Below are 20,215 nucleotides of genomic sequence, written 5' to 3'. Positions count from 1 at the left end.
ATTCGCAAATGCGAATATTGTTACATATTTTTCTCTTGTTGAGGCTACGACTGTGCAATAATTGGTACGGCGCGTCGTTAAAGAGAAACTCGATAAGCTTTTGTTATAAAGAAAAAAAAAAAAAGCGTGTTCGGCGTCTGTACGCGTCTTTGCGAGAGAGAGAGTCGCGAGATTATTCTGTCGCGGTTTTGCTTATACGGGATGCTCAATTATATATGACGGCAATAACAATTTGTCGCAACAGCAGATTCCGACAAAAAAAACGATAACCTTGATATCCGGAGGAAAAAATGTTCGCTCAAAGAGGCAAGCTTTTTATCGGAGCAAGCTGCGTTTCAGCGAATCGGTTATAACTGCGATAAAACGCAACGTTTTCTCGCTAAGAGCTGGATATTTAAGATGCGTGAGATACAACAAATTGTGCGGTAAAACCTTAATTGAGCGTACAAGCAGCGTCCAACATTATTTATCAGACCTGCTAAATGAGAGAAACACATAGAATTATTATTTATGTACAAACACACTAAAAATACGGAAGAGAAAGAGAGAGAAAGAGAGAGATGGAACGAAAGCTCCAATTAACGAGCTCGGATCATTTCTCCGTGTTACAACAATTATACGAAGTCGTTCAAGGCGATTCACGACTCGTTATCGATATTTAAGGCGCCTCGATACCTCAATACCTCGTGATCATTTTCGAGCTTATGACGTCAGAAACGAAACGAGAAAAATCAAGGAGAATCGTTAAAGTTTTGCGCGCTTTATTTAAAAACAAATATTTATGCACAAACGCGCGTAGAATCAACAGAGTATGTTTGTAAACTGCACCGTAGGGCTTTCGTTTCTGATTCAAAACCAGCGAAAAATATGAAGCTTTTGAAGCATGTGTCGCACATTGATACGGCTTCGTGTGTTGAAATCAAAAGAAAATCGTATATTTTACGAATGGCGCCCTATCGATTTCCGCGTGTGAGTGTTGTGTAAGTAAATGCTTCTTATTTTCGCAAAAAGTGTGCGAAAAACTTCAAGCAAGATTTTTCTCGTTTCTGATATCGTAAGATGAGTTCAGAGAGGTATAATCGCGAGGTATATTGAGAAGGCTGAAATGATTATGTAATTGCGAAAAAGACGCAATATACACAAATGTACATAAAGATCAAGTTAATACACAAAAGTCTTTTTTAACCGACGAAACAAGCGATATAAAGTCATGCGACCGTAACGCGAGTATAATTACACACAAAACGCAAATTACAATCTGCGCGTAACTTACGTCACCGTCGTAATCGACTATTCTTCGCTAAACAAGTTTTTCATCGTTTTAAAGCATTTATGTGCGAGGCATCGAAAATCGGACGTTCTCGATTAGAAATGCAATTACAGCGCGACTTCACAGAGATATCGCATGACACCGCGCGAAAGATGAAGTCGAACCGAAAATGATTTCCGGTCGCGGCTTAATTGCGGTTCCTGCGGTGAAATCCGAGATTCTCGTAACGAGTTCGCATGGAAATTCCTAATTGCTAACGATACCGCGCGCACGATCCGCGTGTATGTACGTATGTATTACACTCCGAACGGATGTGTTGTAATTAGATTAGATTTGCACAGAATAACCTGTGTGTTTACATTTCCCAACGGTGTAACGCAGAAACTGTGCCACTCTAGCCTCGTTATCAATTTAGTCAGTCGCGCGACAGCGACGTTACAGCGCTTCCGCAGATAATTCGATATTTATTGCGCGCGATCCTCTCTCTTTTTCTCACAAACTATATAATTCTTTTATGATACCGCGGGAAGAATGATGGATGCGTACAACACGATAACGTTGCGGCAATAACTTAAAATGTTCTCTAGAAAAAAAAAAAAGAAGAGAAGATATTTTAACTTTCGCACAGAAGTGTGACAGTTGAGGAAAATTTGTGAAAAAGATTTTAAAAAACGATTTTAGATGTGCAAATCAGATAAGAAGAATTTCTCCGCAACGCAAAACGCAAAATGTTTCAAAATTCTATCAGTCGGACAAAGTTATCTTTAACAAAAAAAAAAAAAAGAATCTTGGAAAATTTCAAATTCTCTTAATAATCGCGAGATTTTACTCTTGTATATCTCAAGAGGAAAATTTAAGATTTTCCTCCAACCTTCGCGAGATATAAAATATTGTGCGAGCGGTGAAAATTGTATAAAGGCGGAGGTAAGTATCAAATAATAGAGAGAATAAAATGCCGCGCATAATTCTCCTTTGATCGAACAATTACGGGACTCTTTCCAGCGAACTTATAAAATATGTAGCTGCCGGGTAATATTCCGTCATGGCTCCTCATTAAGTTTCAATCGACCATTAAACATATCGGTACTGCGTTTACGTATATATGCATTATTCAGCGATCGGCGATCGTGATCTCTCGGGCTAAAGTAAAATAACCTGTTTCGTCTATATAATCAATGCAATATATATGTGTACATATGTGTGTGTGTGCGTGTGTGTACACATATACATATAATGACTCGTGTATGCGAATGTACGAAAAGACGGGCAGAATCGCGGTCAACATAAAATGATCATCGAGTGTACGTGAATAATAGGATACGGGGGGTAGAGAGTCGTTAAGTACCAATAACGCGTTTTATTTCATCGTTCTCAATTAAAGCGACCTTTACTTTCGTGCCTTTTCAGATCAAAGGTGACGGCCGTGACGTTTGCCGAGGCAAACACGACCTCGCCGGGAACTTGCCAAACGATAAACAGAATTGCTAACAGAGCCGCAATTTTAATTGCTCAAATTTTAATTGCTGCGCAAAATAATTCATTGTCTTTATTACGATATTTTAATATTTTTATATCGTTATATATATATATATATATATATATATTTTTTTTTTTTGTTCTAAGCTAATAATAGTTTTGTTTAATAATAATGTTGACTTTTATGTGTGTGTGTGTCCGTCACGATTAAAAAGATAATGATATTTACGAGACAAGGTTTTGTGTTTTAAGAAACGTTTTTCATCGCGCGACGATTAAACGATATCGTATACGGTTTATCATACGCTGGTGATCCATGACAATACGACGTGATAGAAACTGTCAATGTAATGCGAAACTGTACATACGTGATAAAAATTTAATGCGGCAGATTGCAATACAATAAAAAGAAATGCACGCTTGTCGATATCCCGCACGTACGGAAATACGAAACAGAACGAAGGAATCTCGGTGGAATTTGCATAATTCGAGTGATATTTATTCGAAACACGCGAACGTTATCGGAATAAAGTGTACATCTATGAAATACATGTACTTGAAAAATACGTAGATGACAAAGTCGACGAACGATCTCTCGTCATTCGGTTGTATAATTTGCAGATATACCTATGTTGTTGCAACTTGCGCGATTTCGCAAACATTGTTTGCGAGTATCACAGTTGTCTAAACACAATCGCGGATTAACCTGCTTACTAACGAGTAAGCGTATTTACAAGTGTGCAAATATACAGGTCAGGAAATTGCTTGTGAGTCTTCTGTCGCGTTCAACACACACGGTTCGTTTAATAGGATATTTTAGGGTCTTAAAAACGGGGCTTCTCTTCCAGGTTCAACACGCGCTTTGCACTTGTGCGCATTCGCGCGAACGCTAGACACGTTACGCCTTATGCACATCGCAAAAATTGCACGGTTTGTTTTCATATGAAATTTCCGAGAACGGAGTGAGAGAACTCTCACGTGTAAAGAAAATTTTCTGTACGCGCAAATTTCTCTTTAAAATCGCTTTTTCGTTACAAACTTCCATTTTATACGTAGCTTTCATCTCCATGAGACGCGCGACAGAGCGTCAAATTTTAGCCGTAAATTTCGCGCGCGCGCGCGCGGAGCGGATTTCACGCAAAAATTGGCGAGATGAGCCGAGAGCTCGCATCTCCGCAACGATTGAACCGATTGATCGAGTTCTAACTAAAGATTCCATCGATAGTTGGAGTTAATTGCATAATAAAAACGGTTTACACTCGCCGTAATATTTATAAACGAAGATCGTCGAAAGTTTCAATCGAATGACAAAGTGTAAGCGCGAAATTCTTATTTGAAAAACGTCGTCGAGTAAAACAATTAAATCACGTCATTGTCGAGTGATGTTATGAACAAATACTTGCACGCACTTCTCTGACGTATTCGCGTGACTCGAGTCAGACGATTGTGTTATTGATGACACATTCAATAAACACGTTTCCAACCAGCCTTGTGTAATTTTATTGTAATTTTCAGCGAATTAACGGAAAAAGACTGGCTTTGTCTCACATTTATACGTATATAAGATTGTAGCAAGGCAGATAGTTTATTTGCCTTATCGCAGGTGTACATTTCGTATACATATACGAGCGCACGTAACATCTGTTTGTCATTACCGTCTGCAGTTTTTTGGTAATAAAAAAACGGCAACATTAAAGAGAGATCAAGAAAGAAAGACTCATTAACAGCATCGAATAATTAATGATAACATTGCGAGATATTTTTTTTATCGAGATTTCAAAATTCGCCAAGGCGTTAATGCTCCGAATTCACGATACGGGGGCACGGTTCAATTCGCCGTTAAAATTGGCAGCTGGTGGTGCGCTGCAAGCGCTGCAATAAAAGACGAGCGATTATAAAACGCCGTGCAGCGTAAGGAGATAAAGTGTAATAGGACGGTATATTACGTTATTACGATGTCGAAGCGAGGGGTGTAATACCTCATCGAACTATTGCAACCGCGCGCTCGCATATATACATATATATATATACACACAAAGGAACGTACGTGCAAAACTCGTAAAGAAGAGAGTCAGCACCGGTGATGGTAAATCGCGCCGATAAATCGCCGGGCGAGATATATGCTGCCTATTATCACGTCGATAGTGCGAGTAAATCGGAGGGATCGATACATCTATCGGGAAAGGTACGGTTGATTAAACTCTGTCCGGCGCGATTCCGACGATGCGCGTTAAATTTCGCGACGACGAGTACATAACTCACTTTTATTTCGCGATAATTTGGCCATTGAATCAGTCAATGATATCGACAATGTGCCGTGAATGTACGTTTATATAAATTGTCGAAATTTATCGCGGAATAGAACAAACGAGAAGTGTAATGTGATAAAAAAAAAAAAAAAAAAAAAAAAAAACATTTTGTTGGGAAAATTGATTAAATGGCGTAAATATACCAAGCTTAAAAAAAAAAAAAAAAACACCTTTTCCTTTCTCTTTATTTTTTAGCGATCTTTGAATTTTTGTAATTATATATATCATTACAGAACAATTAACGATGCAGAAGCTTCCAAGACTTTAAACAACATAATTTTGTTTTCTCCCAGCTCGTTCTTTTGAAAGAACGGAAATTACTTCGTACTTTGAGATTTAATTGTCAAGGAATTTAGTAATGAAAAACTTCATCGAAACTCTACTTTATGAATGTCTGTTGTTGAAGATGCGGAGAGAGAGAGAGAGATAGAGTTTCCGAACGCGTACTAGGGTTTTAAACAATAGGAAATAAATAAAAGATGCTTTTTCGCAAACAATAAGAGAGAGAAAGAGAGAGAGTCTATCTTTTAGATGGTATCGACAGAATCATATAATTGCAAATTAATTGAAAACGTTTCGATTTCTTGCCCGAGTATCTTCTTCAGAATGGGATTACGAGAAAAAAATTGAGATGTTACATTAAAATAATCAATTGTTTAATTTTCCCCGTGACGTAAGTTTGTCAAAATATTTTCTGTCGCGGATGGTCGCGCTTATTTTAATGATTTTAGTCTTTTACACTATTTTAGAATGAACTTATTTACGAGTGAACGTACGTATTTCCGTCTAGGCGCGCACGCGAACTGCATAAGCCGCGATGCATTACAAATGCATGGTACGGAGCGAGTGTAACGATCTCGCGACGAGAATGGAAAGGCAAAAGGCGGATCGAGCGCCGGAGATATTTTTTGCAACCGATGGAGATTTGCGTGCTCGATAGGATTCTTCGAGCGAGCCTTTTTGGAAGCAACTTGTTTTGTTATATAACAAATGTTTTTGATTGTCTCTCGTCTATTTGAACAAAAGAAGTCTGAGTTGTCTGAGCTTCAGTTTATCGCCGAGAACGAGAAAGTTGGTTGAAAGTTCAGACGAGAGATCGGCTCTAAAGACAACAACAAATATTTGTTATGCAGTAAACTGTATAACTGTAAATTAAAAAAAAAAAGGTTTAAAAAATATAACGACTATAAAAAGAACTATAAAAAGACTTAAGTTAAAAGACTCTTACTTCTGTATTAACAAAGAGAATAACTTCTTAATTGTTTTTTGCGAAAAAAAAAAGATTTTAGCAGGAACAAATAAAAAAACAACTAGACTTTACAACAAGGACGTGTGCGATCCTTTCTCTTTCATCAACACGCGCGCGACTTAGCCGACAAAATGAGGCGCATCGATCACACATTTTCACCCGATTTCAAATTTTTCATTGTTTATATATTCGAGATAATTACTTTATATCATACTTTACTAAATTCAATACTATAATATATATATATATATATATAATATACATATATATGTCATGTCATATATCATGTAATCGCCGATGACGTTTATCGATTGTCATTCTGTGTGAATGAAAGCAATATATGACAACAAATGTGACGTTTAATGTAATAAACTTTGCGACAAAGGATTATCGCGAGACCGGTTTAATCGCGAGTAAAAAACAGGCGAGTTTCGGTGCGAGTATACAAGAGAGACGCGAGGATAAAAGCGAAGGCGAGGTCCGATGCGTTTTTTTTTTTCTCGTATCCACGGCGAGAGGAGAAGGAAGAGAACAGTGGCGAAAACGAGCTGGACCAAGGCGAGATTGAAAGAGCGATCGGAGCACACACATACACATATCATCTCAACTCACCTAACCTTCCGGCGCGACGATCCTGCGGCCGGGATACGCGGCGTGTTCCGTCCCAGCTTGCACAGGCGACGAAGAGACGCGCGTCGTCCTTGCACGCGCGCGATGCACGATTCACGCAAGTGAGCACGCACGAGTTACGCGACGGCGGAGGCATCAATGGATAGTAGGAGAGACGCGTGAGTAACGGTACGTCTTGGCCATGTCGGGAGAGGAATGACAGAGGTGGGAGGGTGGAAGGAAGAAAACAAGTGGGAGCGAGCGAGAGGTGACACGGGGAAGGTGGGGGATACGATTTAGCGCGCGCACGCACCGTGTCCATCCGAAGGGACACCGCCTCGACTTGGACGCGGCGATTACCTTGTTGTCGTTGTCGCGACTGACCCTTCGCCGTCGGTAACGCGCGTTCTAACGCGAGAGAGAGAGAAACAAGAAATAAACACCTCTCTCGTGCAATCGCGGCGCGCATCGTACACTTGGCGCAGCTGGCCGCGACACTGCGACCGTGGTGTGTCGCAATTCCTCGCCTCGAAACGGCGTCGCCGACGACATCGTGCGGCGTTCGACGAAGATCATGTGAATGATCTGAAAAAAAAAAGAGTAACAAATAAAACTGATGAACAAATTTGTTCGACATGTTTCGCACGATCTCTGAGAGTAATATATCACAAATCGCGCAGATTATCGGAAACTTTTTTCTGATTTTCCAGCAAACAAATATCAATTTTATTTATTCATCTGCGTGATTGCTAATTATATTAAATATCGCTGATGGTATATGGAAACATTAGTTTATTTCTATATGCGCGACAAGAATTCATATTTTTCTGTTCTGACGTCGTTATTTTTTTTCTTTATCTAATTGCTAACAATGAACTGTATATTTTCTCTTTCTTTCTCTCATAAAATGTATGAAACTTGTATAAAAAAAAAGTCAAACATTTATACACATAATAAAATAAATAAAAAGAACCAGTAATATACTTTATATCATTACCTTTAAAAAAGAGTTTTGATTACATTTCGAAAAGAAAACATGTTTTTTTTTTTTCTTACATGAGAAAAGTAGATGACGCCTGTTGTCAGTTTAGTAACGTTTTGACGCGGCACATGCAATAAATTCGCGCATTAGTCGTTAGATGGTGCTGAACATAGACGTGCGAACTGTAAAGCCGAGACACGCAAAAAAACTTACGCAGTAAGCAAATCGTCCTATCACAGGTCGGCATTTTCTCGAATGTAGGACTACGTTCGAAAGAATCACGGTCTGTGATTGGTTGATTTGCTTGATGCTTGAGTCTTGCCGCTTATGTTTTTTCATGTGTTTCCGGCTTAAAAAATAGCAAGCAACGTCAGACATTAGAAAAAGAGCGCAATAATTGAGCGGAATATTTCTATCTTTTTCTGGCTCTGAAATAAATGCGGAGCTCGCTTGTCATCAATCTAAAATACAAGAAAAAAAGTGCAAAATTTAGGAAGAATTTTTTTTTAATTTTTGCCTGGTTAAAAAATAATAGAACAATACTCTTTAAAAAAAAGACCAGTTTTTTTTCTTTATTTCTCAGTGCTAGGATCTGGATGACAAGTCTATCTTTTAACTATCCTATGGCCAAACTGCTCGTTTTGTTATCGTTAGTACATATATATATTGTGTACGATCGTTATTCCGGTGTGGCAGGAAATATGATAATTACCCGTATGGTCTAGGCCGCCGTTTGATAATAACATGCCGCTAATATATGATAAGCTGCGCACGTCTGCAGACCATTTTAAAGTAAAACTAATCATCGAGGGATCCTTAAGAGATTATGATTGCAGAGAGACGCTGAAAGTGACACATGTCTTATTGTAAAATAACACTGACAACAGTCATTTTTATCTTGGCCTTCGCGCAAACAAGTGTTTTATTTATTTCCATTGGTGTGCGATAAGAGAGAATCAGGTAAGACCAAGATTTTATTTCATTATTAGCGGCTTCTTTGACATGTATACATTTGTGTTTTTACTGCTGACATTTTTTATTTTTTTTTCAATAATATATAATCTTCTTTCTTTTTTTTATAATTGTATTATTTAAATTCTGTTAATAAAGTAAGTTTTATTAATAAATAACAAGTATAAATATATAAATTTCCTTTTGATACAAATATATATAAATATAAACTCTCTTTCTGTTCTGTAGCTAACATGATTGGAATTGGAATATATCATTTGGGATTATATCTGTTATTATTCGAAAGCTGCATTGGCAATTATGTCAGATGGGATATGCAACTGCTATGTCCAGACTTATATCCAAAAGTATTTACAAGCTATTTGCCGCGTGGAAATTTAACTGGTGGAACTTATACTCAGCAACCTCACTTATTAAATATACAAGACTGTGTTATGGCATGTTGCAAGAAATCTTCATGTAATGTAGCATTTATGCACAATAGTACATGTTATCACATAGAATGTGACACTTCCATGATGTGCATACCATTGTATAGACCCGAATTAGCAAATGATAATCCACCAAGTATGGTATTAGTTAGACCTGTAGAGAGCAACAAAATGTGGAGTGATCTGTTGGATCAAGTAGTCAGTGATGATACTATTGGGTAAGTTTCACAATTACAAATAGATAAACATCTAATATTTTTTACAAAATGTATAAAAATAATCTTTGTATATGGTTTTTTAGAACATTGAGTACAGATGGTATTGATCAAGATCAAGTCTTATTTAATGCAAACAAGATCGGTTGTATAGATCAAACAGGCTGTCTAGATAATGAGATCTGTGTGAAACGTGAAGATGATGTTGGAATTTGTCAATGTCCTTTAGGCTTCAAGCGTAATATTGCTGGTATATATTATAATATCTAATATTTCACAGTTACTTATTTGTGTATAGTATTTTTTGTGAATTTATTTTGTAACTTGTAAATGTTGTGCATAAAGTTTTGACCGCAAAAGCATCAAATATTAAATTTTCTTAATTGTTCATCTATATGTACAGGAATTTTCTTAATTGTTCATCTATATATACAGGAACTTGTATAATGATGGACGAAATAGACACTGCTGAACTAGCTGTAACACAACAACCAAAAGTTTCAACTATAAAAGATGCTACCACATCAATGAAACCAACAATGAAACAATTGTTGGTCTCAGTGGTGTCCAAAGAAGTGAGATTGCCAGAAAACGAAGTCACATTGTCTGCATATACTGTTCCTGCTGAACGAGGAAATCAACGCTACAATTACGCATGGAGTCTGCTGAGTCAACCAGAAGGTCATACTGGAACAATGACCGATCAGAATCGTGTTACTGTCAAGTTAAGCAATTTGTCAGAAGGATTGTATACATTTAAAGTAGCTGTGAGCAGTCCGAATGCTTATGGAGAAGCTTATGCTAACGTCAGTGTTTTACCCCGTAAGCGATCTAAGTCTTTTTTTTTTTTTTTTTTTTTTTTAGGAAGTGCGGAATATAAATTACTCGAATGTATTTGTTTGATTTTTAGCTAAACGTATCAACCAAGCGCCAATTGCTATAATCACACCTGCTTCGCAAATTGTGAAACTACCAAATACAGGCGCGGTTTTAGATGGCTCGAGTAGCAAGGACGACGATCGTGTCATCTCTTATCATTGGGAGTTGCAACAAGGTCCAATTGGATATCAGCCCAACCTTGTGGATACACCCACGCTTCAACTAAACAATCTTATTGCTGGCAATTATACATTCAAGTTAGTACATCAGTGTTTTTGATATAATAATCAAACGTTTTTATTATCTTCAAACCGACGTGTTTGATGTAAGAGCATTTTCTTAATAAATTGATATGCATTTGCAGATTAACGGTTGAAGATTCAGATCACATTACAAATTCGACGAGTGCCAATATAACTGTTTTAAAAGTGACCGATTATCCTCCAAGCGCAAATGCGGGACAAAATGTTATTATTTATCTGCCTCAAAATACACTAACCCTCAATGGCAATTTGAGCACCGACGATCGAGGAATTGCGAGTTGGGAATGGACAAAAAGTCCATCCGATCAGAATAAAGCAGTTGATATGCAAAATACAAGAACACCTTATTTACAGTTATCAAATCTTGAAGAAGGAATGTATACGTTTGTACTTAAAGTCACAGATGACTCCGAACAATCTTCTACGGCAGAAGTGCATGTGTTTGTAAAACCTCCAACAAATAAACCACCAAAAGGTTGATACTTATTTTTGTTATGTTTATCTTAAGACGTTTTATCTGTAAATAAATTTTCATTGATTCACTTTGTTATAAAGCCGACGCGGGTGACGATATAAGCATAGCATTGCCAACAACACGTGCTGTTTTAAATGGTACAAGAAGCAAAGATGACATAAAGATTGTTTTGTATCACTGGGAGCAAGTAAGGTACAATGTATCTAATTTACTACATCTCATATTACCATGCCACATTGTTCTTTGAATTTATATACGCTTGTTTTTACAGTGGGCCTAACAATGCCGAATTTGCAACAGCGAATGAATCTATTACAAACATTACAAAACTAACTAAAGGCGATTATGTATTTAAATTGACCGTTGTTGATGATAATGGAAATGCAGATTCGGATACGGTCAGTGTAAAGGTAACACAAAGTACGTACTATCTTTGCAAGTTTTATATTATTTTGTAATCTTCTAAATATTGAACGTGAATTACAAGAACTTGTATTTTTCATAGATAAAAATGCACCTCCGAAAGCAAATGCTGGTGGCGATCAAGTTGTGACAGCGCCGATTAGCGCGTTAATTATTAATGGTTCACAATCGAGTGATGACTTAAGAATAGGACAGTGGCTGTGGACCAGAGATCAATCTAGTCTTGCGATTGGCACTATAGTTCAAGATACGGATAAATCACCAGTTTTAATGGTAAGATAAAAAGTTTAATTCACACGTGTAACAAAATATATACGATTTTTCAGTATGTATGTATAAATATTTTATATGTTTGATCATAATATATATACTCTTTCCATTATCAATAAATGAATTTTTCTATCTTTTTTTTCTATAGCTAACGGACATAGTTCCTGGTCGTTATGTTTTTCGACTAAAAGTAACGGATGATCAAGGTCTGAGCAGTGAAGACACCGTGTCGGTAATCGTGAAACCTGGTTGGTATTGATCGAAAATAATATATATATGTTGTTTTCTAACGTTTATATAATTTTGTAGAAGTTAACAATTTTTTTGTTTCACTTTTAGATCCACAATTGTTACATTTGGTAGAACTAACGCTAAACATTGGGGCGAGCATGTTAACTGTTTCGCAAAAAAATTCGTTGGTAGTAAAACTACAAATGTTATTGCGAGACGAAGCTTCGATTGTTGTACGAAATTTGAGAGCAGAACCGCACACTGGAAAAGCTGTTTTGGTGTTTTACGTCGAAAAGAAGGGAGGAAAAACGTTGTCAGGTCCAGATGTAGTTAAACGATTGAAAGAAAAATTGTTACAAGATTCCGGTCTCTTACAGTTATCAGTTGCTAATATAGATACTGCTGTATGTCAAAACAATTGTTCAGGTATATAATTGAAAATATGCGTATAGATTTTTGTTAAAATTTTAAAGGTAACGTATTCTTATGTGTGTTATTCTAGGTCACGGTGTTTGCAATCAAGAAACGAGACAATGTTTATGCGAAGCATTTTGGATGCAGAACTTAATACAAAAGTATTTTGGCAATGGAGACTCTAATTGTGGTATGTCTAAATTGTTCTTTTAATTATATCATTTATTCCTTCTATCGCATCACTTGATTAAGATTATTTCAGTGTACGTATCTATATTACAGTTAGAAGATATTTTTTCAATATAAACTATTTTATATTTAACGCATGACATTTTTAATTGTATTTAAAGTGTACTTTCTCGCGTTTTTCAGACTGGAGCATTCTATATGTGATAATATCACTGCTATCGTTAGTTGTATGTTGGGTTGGCCTCATTTGGGGACTTGTTTGCCTATGCCAAAGAATATGCTCTGGTAAGAGACGTTTACTTCGGCCTAAGAAGAAACCAGCACGTTACTCATTGCTGCAACCGGAGCCAGAAGATGACAGCAGTGCATGTAAATACTTCTTTTAAATCTCTTTCAAAGTTACTTTTTCTAGAAAATATTTAAACAACAAAAATGTTATGTTTTTGTAAGTGTTATAACTATTTTTTCCCGTTATATATATATATAGTTTCAACTCATAACAAGATGGTGTTGTCGGAATCGGACACCGATTCTGACGATGTTTTGTTCGAACATCGTAAGAGTAAAAACGGCAGTCACATAAGAAATGGTAAATCACGAAATGGTTTTATCAAAGTTGGATCTCGAGTAAAGACATGAGGTAATAAATAGAAAAACTTATACTTCGTATTAAGACACACACACTTTCTTATTTCCTTACGTGCTTTTTACACATTTCAGAAGTGCAATGATAACGGTGCGAAGATAAATAACGCACACAGTCGTGTAAGTCTGGCCAAACTTAAAATACTAGTCATAAAAAAAAAAAAAAATGTAAAATGACCTACGGTACCTTCTGAAAACGATCATCTAAAAGATCGATAACAATATTCTGAGATAGATGATACTCTTAAGTATTGTTTATACATACACAAAAGAGAACATTAACGTGTCACATACTACGTCACGTTATTCGTCTTAAGTATTACCCAAGTTTGTCTTGTTATTTATTGTGTGTGATTTTTTTTATAAGCGTCAATAATCGATGATGTGTTGATCCATAATCATCACGTCATTCGTTAAACTATTTGAGAGCTTATCTAAGTATTATATTATGGCCTCAGAAAGTATATTTAAAGTCGATATGTGTAGTAAGCACACTATCATGTCTATATGTCATTTATATATGCTACTTAATCTTTAATATGTACATCGTCAATCTTATTTTTACACTATGGATATTAAATAAAATTTACTATCCATGCACATATATTGTTTACTGATTTCTATACCTACTTTTAAAAAAAAAACAAACATACAAACATACAAACGTGTAAGTGACGTATAAGTCAATTTTGTTATTTATAAATAAATTCTGTTTATTATAAACAAATGATTGTTTCTCAAATGTTTAAAGCTTTTTGAAAAAGTAATTCAGATATGAAAGATGTAATTTTTACGAGTGAGTGGTTTAGATTTTGCGTTTCAAGGAAGTTCCCGTAACGTATTTAGCTCATAGCCTGTTTTAAAGCTATTTTTAACTCGCTACTGGGATGTACAAGTTTCAAGCAGCAAGAAGACTTCGATTCGTGCGACTCGTCGATTTACTTTCATATCTTCCATTTACTCATATTTTAAGTTTTTGGTGAGTTATCATATATTGTGATTTTTATTTATCGAATATATGTATTACATATACATATACTTTTATATTGCATTTTTATCAATCATACATTTTATCACATAGCGCGCTGTATTCAATGAATTTCTTGAATTGTTCGATGAAACGTTCTTCAAACAATTGTTGCAATCGTGAGGTTGCAAATAGTGATTTTGGAAGTTGTGATCATATTTACGCAAGTTTGATGGAATGTAAAAATGTAAACTCCGAAGGTTTTACTGAGGTCGAATCAGCACCAATAACATCGCAAAATAAACAACAGTAAGCAACGTTTTTAAGTCCACTTAAGTAACAAAAATTTATTGCATATTCAATATGTTCAAAATTATTTCCCAACACGCGCAAGCAGTAGATAATTTATATAACTTTTTATATCAAGATATTCTCTCTCAAAAACAAATTAAATTTTTAACAGATTTTAAAATATATTTTTGTCATAGATATAATTAATTCTTTTGATCACTTCTAGTAATGAGGATTATAAAAAGAAACCTGTTTCTTGGTCCGCAAATTCGAACAATTTTACATATCACCAGTCTTCTCCTTCTGTTTTGCCTAACAAAATGAACTGTGATGTCGATAAAGAATCGAAAGAAACAACACATTCCCCGTATAGAGTGCTACATGATGCAAACTACTTATGTCCTAGATGTGGGCAGAGAATGGAAGAACCTAGACTTCTTCCTTGTTTACATACTATATGTTTATCATGCGTTTACGAATTGATAAACAAATGTAGGTAGTGAAATAAGCACTTCACATTATTTAATATCACAACTGTTATAGACACTCATTGATTGTTTTAAACATACATATTTCATCTTTTTATGTGTGCATCAAGAGGATTGTATCTTTGCAGTTTCGTACATTTCTGCAAAACCCGAAATACAGAATAATCGAACGTACGCGCAGCTCAATATCCAGGAAACATGCCCATTGTGCGACGAGCAGTTGCCAAATATGTATTCTGCCGTACCACCACCTCATTATCCCTTGCAACATCAATTAGTTCTCGATAGTATGAGATGTAAACTGATTAATAAAGTACTTTGTGATACATGCGTGAGCGAAGTCCCGGTAATTAGATACATTTATTATAACTTTGTTCATTTTATACTTAGACTAAAATTTGTATTTTTTTCTGAATGTTATTTTTTAAGGCGCTCATGCAGTGTTCCACCTGTTTGTGTAATTTATGCTTAGAATGCAGCAAAAAACATGAACAACAAAATATTGTAGAAGCGAAAACAATAAAACACTTAATGAGACCAATGTGGGAGGCTACTAAAGTACGACGGACAGTTTTATGTCAAATACATTCAACACACGCTTTAAGATTCTATTGCATTGCGTGTCAACAGGTTTATAAAACATAATTTGTTTTAAATTGTGACTGTATATATGAATGAGTTTGAGAAAAACATTAATTATATAATATTTTCAGGTAACATGCAAAGAATGCATGTGGAGTACTCAACACAGAGGTCATGCTAGTGAAGATGCTGTTGGAGCAGGACAAAGAGCTTGTGCGTACCTAACAATGATGTTGCAAAAGGCAAGATTATTTCTAAATAATCTATTGATTCAATATAATCACGATGCATTTTCACACAACGATTTTGACGAGTCGCAAAGCGTAGCAAAAACTTCCAGGTATGTGTTCACTTTTATATTATATTATAAATAAAAAAATTAAGAAAAACTAATATTAAAAAAATAATTCTTACTTTAACTGCATAATAAAAACTGTATGGGACCATGTATATAAAAAGTGCATTTTTGTTGATATTTAAAAATAGATATATCGCATGAGGTACACAATTGTCATGTGATTTATATTTTATGCAAATACGTAATCACATAAAAATAAAAAAATGTAGCAAAATAATTGTCATTTGAGGTAAAATATTCTAAAGGAATTATTCGCAAATAAATATTAATAAAAAAAATACTATAATTTAAATATATATTACAATAAATGTTCTCAATTGATATAAAAATTGAGAATATCTAATACTCTAATAATATGAATGTATGAAAGATCTTTTAATGTATTATATATTTATATAATAGAGTATATTAGGAATAGACATATTTAAAAACAAAAAAAAAGAATTGTGTAATAATTATAGTTATAAAATAGTTAATTAAAACAAGAGATACCTTTGGCTTGATGCAAATTTATGTAAATAAAGAAAATGCTGAATCCAAATTTGTCATCCTCCTTTATTCCTGTCACGTTTTGTATTTTTTATAACCAAATTTCATTTTATAGTATGGTTCTATTCTCCAACTGTTCATTGAAATTCTTCCTATCAGAATTAATTCCGATCGAAATAAAAAATTTCACTTTTTTGTTGTTATATTTTATGATACTGAGTACATCGAAATATGTGTTACGTGCATATGTAACGGTAGAAAATTTAGCAACGGGTACGTAAAATGGTGCAAAATATATTTGATGGATCCTAGTCTATAAGTGAAGAAGAGAGATTAAAAGTAAGTAGACAGATTAACATCAATTATATTTCTATAATAATTATTAATATAATAATTTATATTTCTATAAATAATTTGTTTTATTATAAAATGTATGTAAATTTATTTTATTTAAAAAGTTGCTTTTATCTCAGCTTTTTCTTCTCTCTCAACTTCTTCCTGATTTTAATACTGCGTCATATAACTCATATTTTCTACTTATATAAGTACACACAGCTTAAAAATTGTAATAAAACTGTTAAACCGTTTTTAAGTAATACCTTTTTATAGAAGATAGTGGCACCGCTTTTTATTTGTATCAGTTAAATAGGCCTCTACTGAACTTCTTAACTGATGTTGCGTTTGTTAAATATGCGAAATGTTATTTGACTCAATATAGTTAATGCACAAAAAGTCATGGAGAGATGGTTTTCAAAAATTCGATGACTATAATGTCATTAGTGAAATAAAGAAATTTATTTTTTAGTTTATATTAAGACTTACAATGTAAGGTGACGCATAGTTTTTCGTATATTCAAGCAACGTCCGTTACGTAATATAGATCCACAGCAAGACCAATGATGAACACCTGGATGTCCGACGTGTCCGTGACCGCAACCTTTATATCCTCCTTTAATAACAGTAATACAATTTTTACAAAATCAGTAATCCATTTTTCTCTTACTTATCTTCATAACTTTATACAAATATAATACAATAATCAATTTGCTTACCAGGCATCGTGCCTCTACAGCCACAAGTAACTTCCTTTCTTCCACCACTAGAACAGAAAGTGCAGCAATGATAAATACCACTATGTGTAAGCCTCAAGGCTGATAGTCTAGCATCCTTGTAGTGTCGCTCTGCAACGAAATATAATGCATATCAATTTTCTATACAAAAAACTTAACATGTAAAATACGTACCATCTTCTTCACGAGTTGTTACGTTTGTCACACCTAATTTATTAAATCTTCTTACTATTGTTCCGGCAAGTATTAACATTTCTATCTCAGAACCATCGGCAAGCAGATCGTTTATTAGCGTAATAGCGTCTAGAAGATGCCTTGCTCTTTGCAAACGATCAAATTCTTGAATTCTCTCTTGAGCCTGTTTTACGTGAAGCAAAAAATCTTGATGATCCGGTAGACTTAAAACATCTGCGTTACTTTCAGAATATCTGTATAAAAATGCATGTTTATAATATAATAGTTCAGTGTGCGCACAATTTATATCTCGCACATGTTACACATTGTCATGTGATATTCATCTTCGACTTAAAATGCAATATTATAACCTTATTGTCATTTGAGGTACTCATATACTTTGTATAATCGATAATAATTAAGCTTTTTAATACTTCTTGTATTTATTAATGACAATCGCATATGTATCTTACTCTTTTCAAAGAGTACGTTTACTCTTATCATACAATATTAAATGTATAAAGAAAGCTTGTACCTAAAACTACTGTATTAAAAGCTATAAAAATATGTACATATAAACACAAAAGAATGTTTTAATATATGTTATATATATATATAAACTTAAAAACTTATCTACGTAAACTTATGTTTTATATTTTATCTTCTAAAATAGAAAAATATTATTTGTAGTCCAAGCTGTGTCAGTGATTTTCTTCCTGCATACGAGTGCAATAATTAATAATATAAAGTGTGTATATCATTTAGATATATGCTTATTATATACTGCAACTAAGAGCTACTCCTAGGAAATCTTCAAATCCAATAGTTATTGTCCCAGTTTGATCTGTGTCTCTTTTCCTAAATGCTTCTGTAACACAACACACACACACATAGTGTATAATTTAATAAACAGATGCTAAAAGTTTCATTTTTATTTCCCAAAATTTATAGAAAATAAATTACCTGTAAATCTTTGTATTTGTACACATAATACTATAAATTGGTCAACAGTAATAGACTTATGACCTTTAAGATCACTGTTTTTAATGAGATAATTAATAAACTCTGGACTGAGTCTGTAACCCATTTGTGTTAAAGCAGCATTCAATTCATTTTCCTGAATACTTCCTGAGTTATCATGATCAAAACCACGAAAAACACCAAGCCAAGCATTTATATAATTATAGAGAGCTTGGAACTCTGATACGTTTATAGTGCCATCCTTCTCTTTATCAAACATACCTGTAGATCAAATGAGACAATTTCTTCTTCAATATATATATCTTTAGAAGTATTATTTAAATATATTACATTTGTCTACTTTAATGGTATAAAAAAAAAAAATCAAAATTTTCTATGAACATACCAATCATTAATTTGCATGCTGTGTCAGAAAAAGTACCACCTTGACCATTAGCCAATGCTGATTGTAATTCAGTAGCTGTTATACGTCCGCTTTTATCTCTGTCTACCATCGAAAACCATTGCTGAACATCTGGACTTACTTCAGATTCGAGATTGGTGGAACCGTACATGGCGTTCTTAAAGAAATAGATAAATAAGCAAACATAATCATTAATTGAAACATGTTATGATAAAAACTGTTCATTTTCTCATCTCCACAATCATGTGCAAAATTTAACGCATACTTATCAAGCAATTTAATACAGTGTCAATGCGAGTAAAAACAAAACAAAATACTAAATTACACATCTAACTACATATTAGCGCTGTGTGCGTAAATACTATTGTTATAGCTATTATTTCTCAAAATTACCGGATATGCCATCACTGAAACTGTCTAATTCTAAAACAGCACGAATTATTATATGGTTTCTCTCAAACTGTCATCACAAAATCCTATATTTTACTCTAGTATTATTATATTACATAATGACGTAAAATACACTCACGATTCACACTTAAAAAATGTTTATTATCACAGTGAAAACGCACTGTGTTGTATTCGAAAATAATTTTTTTTTTTTTATCAATAATGCCTATTCGAGAGCGGCCAGGCCCACAAGAATTTTTGGAATCGCTTTTCCGCCCGTTAAGCTAGCGCATGTCCATGGGTGGTGCACATTGATAACTACGTAACGATGTCCACGAGTGACTTGTCGATACGTACGCTATGTCCAAACGTGGACATGGTTTTATTCCGTGCTATGTCCACGACCGTGCGGTTCTATTCCGTGCTATGTGCACAAGTCCGAACGTGTTTCACCTTTGGTCGGATTGGTGGGAAAGTAACGGAACATAGTACGTCTGCGTTCTTCTACGAGCCGAACAGCTGATCGCACACGGACGGAAGTGCCGGCTCGATCTTGCAACTTTGGCAAAACCATAGACGTATAATATATAGACTGCGCGTTTGGCTGAAAAGATGTCTTCAACGTTGAGAGAGACAACATACTTTGAATAGTAACTCTTTCTCTGTCTATCATTTACCCCACTACTTCGCTAGACAAAGATGAGGCTACTATTCAACACC

At 34.7% G+C, this 20,215-nt stretch overlaps 4 protein-coding genes across 10 annotated transcripts in view; 2 read left to right on the top strand and 2 right to left on the bottom strand.

The window, feature by feature from the left end:
• The window catches only part of LOC109859838 (probable beta-hexosaminidase fdl), a 30,230-nt gene extending 22,859 nt beyond the window's left edge, over positions 1-7,371 (bottom strand). For 2 of the 3 annotated variants that reach the window (XM_020438436.1, XM_020438438.1), the window contains exon 1: positions 6,917-7,370. The gene's annotated coding sequence lies outside the window, so the exon portion shown is untranslated. Of the gene's footprint in view, positions 1-6,916 lie in introns of all 3 variants that reach the window. The other variant, XM_020438437.1, reaches the window with a different exon arrangement.
• A 954-nt stretch (positions 7,372-8,325) lies between these two features.
• On the top strand, positions 8,326-13,904 carry LOC109859822 (dyslexia-associated protein KIAA0319-like protein). The gene is made up of 15 exons (XM_020438416.1): positions 8,326-8,855; positions 9,096-9,516; positions 9,600-9,763; positions 9,949-10,335; positions 10,424-10,649; positions 10,757-11,130; positions 11,211-11,322; positions 11,402-11,550; positions 11,636-11,826; positions 11,972-12,071; positions 12,163-12,480; positions 12,557-12,658; positions 12,841-13,026; positions 13,145-13,297; positions 13,378-13,904. The coding sequence occupies exons 2-14, from the start codon at positions 9,101-9,103 to the stop codon at positions 13,294-13,296; spliced, it is 2,877 nt and encodes a 958-aa protein (XP_020294005.1). The 5' UTR covers positions 8,326-8,855; positions 9,096-9,100; the 3' UTR covers position 13,297; positions 13,378-13,904.
• A 94-nt stretch (positions 13,905-13,998) lies between these two features.
• On the top strand, positions 13,999-16,474 carry LOC109859824 (E3 ubiquitin-protein ligase TRIM33-like). 2 transcript variants are annotated; one of them, XM_020438420.1, is made up of 7 exons: positions 13,999-14,281; positions 14,384-14,578; positions 14,787-15,052; positions 15,177-15,394; positions 15,478-15,678; positions 15,762-15,970; positions 16,117-16,473. In XM_020438420.1, the coding sequence occupies exons 1-7, from the start codon at positions 14,190-14,192 to the stop codon at positions 16,127-16,129; spliced, it is 1,194 nt and encodes a 397-aa protein (XP_020294009.1). In that variant the 5' UTR covers positions 13,999-14,189; the 3' UTR covers positions 16,130-16,473. The 2 variants fall into 2 exon arrangements, with proteins under 2 accessions (XP_020294009.1, XP_020294007.1); XM_020438418.1 differs by having other exon boundaries at positions 15,762-16,474.
• Positions 16,475-16,525: 51 nt separating this feature from the next.
• Positions 16,526-19,993, bottom strand: LOC109859826 (peflin). 4 transcript variants are annotated; one of them, XM_020438424.1, is made up of 8 exons: positions 19,635-19,993; positions 19,499-19,528; positions 19,088-19,262; positions 18,685-18,963; positions 17,722-18,589; positions 17,530-17,658; positions 17,300-17,426; positions 16,526-16,790 (listed from the first exon to the last, which is right to left on the bottom strand). In XM_020438424.1, the coding sequence occupies exons 2-5, from the start codon at positions 19,508-19,510 to the stop codon at positions 18,498-18,500; spliced, it is 558 nt and encodes a 185-aa protein (XP_020294013.1). In that variant the 5' UTR covers positions 19,511-19,528; positions 19,635-19,993; the 3' UTR covers positions 16,526-16,790; positions 17,300-17,426; positions 17,530-17,658; positions 17,722-18,497. The 4 variants fall into 4 exon arrangements, with proteins under 4 accessions (XP_020294013.1, XP_020294011.1, XP_020294012.1 ...); XM_020438422.1 differs by having other exon boundaries at positions 16,526-16,629; positions 19,499-19,992; XM_020438423.1 differs by having other exon boundaries at positions 17,530-17,576; positions 19,499-19,992.
• Positions 19,994-20,215: the final 222 nt, after the last annotated feature.

The sequence above is a fragment of the Pseudomyrmex gracilis genome, unplaced genomic scaffold, assembly GCF_002006095.1.
Source record: "Pseudomyrmex gracilis isolate BER0280 unplaced genomic scaffold, ASM200609v1 scaffold_292, whole genome shotgun sequence".
In the NCBI taxonomy this organism is placed as follows: domain Eukaryota; kingdom Metazoa; phylum Arthropoda; class Insecta; order Hymenoptera; family Formicidae; genus Pseudomyrmex; species Pseudomyrmex gracilis.
Note: the sequence above shows the minus strand (reverse complement) of the source record. Positions and strands in the feature narration are given on the sequence as shown.

Coding starts and splice junctions, on each gene's coding strand:
- LOC109859822 (XM_020438416.1), top strand. CDS start 9,101: ATGATTGGAATTGGAATATATCATTTGGGATTATATCTGTTATTATTC. Junction 11,131..11,210: donor AACAAATAAACCACCAAAAG/GTTGATACTTAT, acceptor TTTGTTATAAAG/CCGACGCGGGTGACGATATA. Junction 11,323..11,401: donor TATCACTGGGAGCAAGTAAG/GTACAATGTATC, acceptor TTGTTTTTACAG/TGGGCCTAACAATGCCGAAT.
- LOC109859824 (XM_020438418.1), top strand. CDS start 14,190: ATGTACAAGTTTCAAGCAGCAAGAAGACTTCGATTCGTGCGACTCGTC. Junction 14,282..14,383: donor ACTCATATTTTAAGTTTTTG/GTGAGTTATCAT, acceptor TTTATCACATAG/CGCGCTGTATTCAATGAATT. Junction 15,679..15,761: donor ATTGCATTGCGTGTCAACAG/GTTTATAAAACA, acceptor TAATATTTTCAG/GTAACATGCAAAGAATGCAT.
- LOC109859826 (XM_020438424.1), bottom strand. Junction 18,964..19,087: donor AGCATGCAAATTAATGATTG/GTATGTTCATAG, acceptor TTTGATCTACAG/GTATGTTTGATAAAGAGAAG. Junction 18,590..18,684: donor ACAAATACAAAGATTTACAG/GTAATTTATTTT, acceptor GTTGTGTTACAG/AAGCATTTAGGAAAAGAGAC.